This window comes from Lolium rigidum, chromosome 5 (assembly GCF_022539505.1).
Source record: "Lolium rigidum isolate FL_2022 chromosome 5, APGP_CSIRO_Lrig_0.1, whole genome shotgun sequence".
NCBI classification, from domain to species: domain Eukaryota; kingdom Viridiplantae; phylum Streptophyta; class Magnoliopsida; order Poales; family Poaceae; genus Lolium; species Lolium rigidum.
Window position 1 is genome coordinate 12,004,622 of NC_061512.1, and position 4,689 is coordinate 12,009,310.

At 42.6% G+C, this 4,689-nt stretch overlaps 1 protein-coding gene across 3 annotated transcripts; it reads left to right on the forward strand.

Annotated features, from left to right (window-relative positions):
- Positions 1 to 225: 225 nt before the first annotated feature.
- LOC124654665 (methionine aminopeptidase 2B-like) lies at positions 226 to 4,243 on the forward strand. 3 transcript variants are annotated; one of them, XM_047193659.1, is made up of 13 exons: positions 226 to 297; positions 645 to 756; positions 1,248 to 1,395; positions 1,540 to 1,582; positions 1,665 to 1,772; positions 2,010 to 2,109; positions 2,204 to 2,349; positions 2,425 to 2,516; positions 2,657 to 2,751; positions 3,053 to 3,149; positions 3,240 to 3,383; positions 3,585 to 3,802; positions 3,888 to 4,243. In XM_047193659.1, exons 2-13 carry the CDS (start codon positions 682 to 684, stop codon positions 3,996 to 3,998), a joined length of 1,377 nt encoding a protein of 458 aa, XP_047049615.1. In that variant the 5' UTR covers positions 226 to 297; positions 645 to 681; the 3' UTR covers positions 3,999 to 4,243. The 3 variants fall into 3 exon arrangements, with proteins under 3 accessions (XP_047049615.1, XP_047049616.1, XP_047049617.1); XM_047193660.1 differs by having other exon boundaries at positions 1,546 to 1,582; XM_047193661.1 differs by having other exon boundaries at positions 1,549 to 1,582.
- The last annotated feature ends 446 nt before the right edge of the window (positions 4,244 to 4,689 follow it).

A 4,689-nucleotide genomic window follows, 5' to 3' on the forward strand; every position in this document is an offset into this window, starting at 1 on the left:
CATCTCCCGACTATGCCGAAAGAATAGAGAGCCCAGCCCAACTCGGAGCGAGGTTTCCAACTCTCCCCAACTCGTCCAGCCGCCACAGCCGTAGATCCCACTCGCCGCCGCCCGTCACTGTCGTCGGCCGCCGCAAGCTCCTCGACGACCTCCCCGTCCTCGTCTCCTCCACGCTCGACGGGCCGCCGCCGCCTCCACTGCGCCGCCCGCTTCCTCCCGGCATAACGCCGCCTCCGTCCCTCCTCTCCGTCGGCCGCCGCCGTACAGGCCGAGGACTTCTACGCCTTGTGACGCAAGGTCGGATTTCCTTCCCTTTTTTTTGCTTCTGATACTCTCTTCAACTGTATGAGCGGATGATTGATATACTAGGAGGATTAGTGATTGAATTCTTGCGACGTGCACGGGATGTACTATATGGTGTATATGGATTTCAACATCGGTACATTCAGAAATTTCGCGCGATAAGAAAGCGCATTGTTTGGTTTAATTAATTGGCACGCGTAACATGATTATAAACCTTCCCAAGTGGAATGGTGTCCAGACATGCCCTTAACAGTCAACAGGATATTTCCCCCTTCTAAACCGAGATAAACATGTTATGTTACGACACGGATTTGCGCGCGCTTACGATTTCTTTCATTCAGGTTTTTTTTGGATTGCTAAGCTTTGGGAATATACAATATGGCTGGGGGTAGTGCAGATGCAGCCACCAAGGAGATGGAGGCATTGCATGTCACGCAAACTCCGGAAACCAAAGTAAGTTTTTTTTCCCCTGAACGGAAGCATGAATGCCTGTCCTTGCAGTTTCTATTCTTGCATGGTTGCATCGGCATGTTTCATACTTGTGTTGGTACATGGAGAAAATGTTGGGGATGAAGAGGAACCATACCAGCTATTGACCGATACGGTTCTGATCTGCGGAATTGGTCTTCCCATAGTCACAACAATCACCCGTTTTTTTTTTTAATTCTGATTATTATGGTTTTTTCATCGTCTCATCTGTAAGCTTGGTGGTGATATTGAGTCCATACTTTGTCTCGATCTGTTCCTGTAACTTATCCCTGGATTCTCCTAATGGCTGTCATGAAGCCCCTGATGACATTGCTTGCCTTTCATTACCTCAGAGTAGACAGTGATATGCGATCGCATGGATTGCTGAACCTCACATACCATGCTTCTCTTGAGTGAACCTTGGACTGCTATATATTTTCTTTGACGTTTAATAAGCTTCCCATTTTTTGCTGCAGGAGAATCTCAATAAGGCAGCTAGTGTAGAATCGGATGTAACCTCGTCAAAAGGACCCAAAGTTGCAGATAGCAACGGTGCTACTCCAGGAGCTCAGTCCTCGCCACCAGAGGATGATGAGGACGGTCCATCTGAAGATGGAGCAGCAGGTGACAGCTCTACTTTGCAAGTTCTCATAGCTGAGTTTTCTCGCCTAGAGCTGGACCAGTGGAGCTTCGGCTATTCTGTCTAGCATTTGGGAACTGGGGTGTCACTCATGGGATTATTCTAACTGTTTTCTTTGAAATGGATAGTTTCAGCAGCTGCGAAGAAGAAAAAGAAGAAGAGCAAGGCAAAGTGAGTTCTGTTATTCAATTGAACCACTAATGTTCTTGTTTGGTTTGCTCTGTTTTACCAGCATGTCATGTGCTTTTTGTAGAAAGAAGAAGGACCCTCTTCAGCAGACAGACCCACCGTCCATCCCTGTTGATGAGCTTTTCCCTTCAGGTGATTTTCCTGAGGGTGAAATCCAGCAATACCTGGATGAGTAAGTACAAGTCTATCCCAATAGTTGAATTTCCGCTGTAATAAATTATCAGATGTTAGGAATATGGTGCTTTGTATATTCATTAAACAGGCCACCCTAATACCTGGGTTAAAATTGCATGAATGACCTCTCCTGAAACCCACACAAAAACTGTATTCTGTTTCATTTGCTGTTAATGAAGAACTCTGCAAATGATTATTACCATCTGTTTCATTTAATCATGTTATTGCTCTTCAGTAATTTATGGAGAACAACTAGTGAAGAAAAGAGGGAACTGGAACGAATACAAAAGCCAATGTACAATTCTGTTCGACGAGCAGCAGAAGTTCATAGACAGGTTTAGAACATGCTAGCCTCTTTTTTTTTGAAGATTCGTGTATATTGTTTATGTTGTTGCTTACAACTTTACTATATATAATATGGTTTGCTAGGTGAGGAAATACATGAGGAGCATTGTGAAGCCTGGAATGTTAATGACTGAACTCTGCGAAACTTTGGAAAACATGGTTCGGAAACTTATCAAGGAGAATGGACTGCAAGCTGGTATTGCCTTTCCAACAGGATGCTCCTTGAATTGGTACGATTTCCTCTGGAGTGTTTCCTACTACTACTGCATATCGTTCTTACATTGACGAACAAATTCAATGTTTAGGGTTGCAGCTCACTGGACTCCAAATTCTGGTGATAAAACTGTACTACAATATGATGATGTGATGAAGCTGGATTTTGGGACGCATATAGATGGTCTGTCTGCTGTATTACCTTGTTCCATTCTTTCTTCAATGATTTTTTGGTGTATATTGTGTAACGTTTTGTCCTTGCAAGTATTAATGTCATGTTATTTCTAATTTTAAGAACTAACATGATATTGTGATTGTTCCCAGGGTACATAGTTGATTGTGCATTTACTGTCGCATTCAATCCCATGTTTGATCCATTGCTTCAAGCAACAAGAGATGCCACAAATACTGGTATCAAGGTAATCTACACATTCTGTTCACTCATCGAAGGCTGTGGTCTATTAAGTCAGTGGACACGGATGTACTGAATGAATGCTTCCCATTAGCACCTTTGCACATAGTAATATAGAATATCTGATAGCGGCTCTACTTGGTTGAAAACCCTATTGATAGGGTTTTGGTCGAAGCTTCTGCTATTGATTAATCGATTTGAGCTTCGGTTTTCACTTGTTAATGATCTGTTATATGGCTATTTGAAATCATATTCCCTTAAATCAGTTATATTCTTTGTCACTCAATAATGTTTATCCTTCGTTTCAGGAAGCTGGGATAGATGCGCGGCTTTGTGATGTTGGTGCTGCAATCCAAGAAGTAATGGAGTCATATGAGGTTGAAATTAATGGGAAAGTGTTCCAAGGTGCGTGCAGTTTCATACTTCTTTTTCTCATTCTGTGATATTGGAAGTACAGCGACAGCATGACGATTCAAGTTGCTTGTTTTGTGGCAGTAAAAAGTGTGCGAAACCTCAATGGACACAGCATTGGACCGTACCAAATCCATGCAGGGAAATCAGTTCCAATTGTAAAAGGTGGAGAGCAAACGAAAATGGAAGAGGGTGAATTTTATGCAATTGAAACTTTTGGGTCCACAGGTACGTCACTGTATAGCTTGAACTCATTTGTCCAAATACACTTAAATGTATTTTTAATGGCATTACTATTGTGAAAGGCATTTCCCCTAGCATTTAACTAGCATGGCTTTGATGTGAACAACCTACATCTGTTTTCCCTAGTTAGGTGCATGTTCAAATTCTTGGCAGTTTTACATTTGATAACTATCATTCTGTTTGCAGGAAAGGGATTTGTGAGGGAGGACTTGGAATGCAGTCATTACATGAAGAACTTTGATGTTGGGCATGTACCATTGAGGGTAGCAAAAGCCAAGCAACTGCTCGGAACAATCAACAACAACTTTGGAACACTTGCCTTTTGCCGCCGGTACTTGGACCGCATTGGTGAGACCAAGTATCTCATGGCCCTGAAAAACCTATGTGATGTTGGCATCATTCAGGTATGTTGAACACCATCTTCACTCAAATGTCTGATCCATATCATATAACATGGTTTGCTCACGGTTGCCCGTGCACTATTTGCAGCCGTACCCTCCATTGTGCGACGTGAGGGGCAGCTACGTGTCTCAGTTTGAGCACACCATCTTGCTCCGACCAACCTGTAAAGAAGTGATATCCAGAGGCGATGACTACTGATGGTCGAAGCTCCTCTTTATACCGGTTGTCGGCACGATCATTCTGCACCGTCTTGGGCAACCTGTGTTTTTTTCTGATCAAGTGGCATGGCAGAGCAGGAACAATAAGTCTGCGACGCACGACAGTTTACTGTTTTACATTGAGAAGTCTGTGGAAACTGGTTTGTAAGAATTGCTACTGTGTTGTATTTTGCTGGATTCCTCTTATGACAAAATTCATATTAGCATGGAACTGTTGGAAGTGAATGTGTTTCCGCAACGCCCTATTGCTGGGCTGTACTTACATGTCTCCTTACTGCTCATGCTCTACGCTTCTTTTATGTACATACGCACGTCGGATCCATAGAAATCCCAGCATAACTTTGCAAACTATACTTCTAGTAAGTCATATTGGAACAATTCAGACATCAGAGACATACCAGCACAGCTGAAAAATGTAGAGCCGTTTGGAACTGGAGCAGTTCAGGCATCAGAGGTAAACCAGCGCACGATGTATAACTGCCTTTTCCACATAAAGCATACTACAAATCGAGACGGTTTGCTTGCTTAATATATTTTGTTTTACGTAAAAAAAACCGAGTGTGGATGTAGCCTGTTTATTTAAAAGTTCAAAAACTGCGTTTTTAAGTATCAAAAAATTCAGAGAAAAATCTCGAGATGTAGAAAAATATCAACTCCCAATACATACTCCC

Excerpts from the sequence above, each read along its gene's own strand:
- LOC124654665 (XM_047193659.1), top strand. The coding sequence starts at position 682 with ATGGCTGGGGGTAGTGCAGATGCAGCCACCAAGGAGATGGAGGCATTG. Across the intron at positions 757-1,247 it reads CGCAAACTCCGGAAACCAAA|GAGAATCTCAATAAGGCAGC; the intron begins GTAAGTTTTTTT and ends TTTTTGCTGCAG. Across the intron at positions 3,150-3,239 it reads TAATGGGAAAGTGTTCCAAG|TAAAAAGTGTGCGAAACCTC; the intron begins GTGCGTGCAGTT and ends GTTTTGTGGCAG.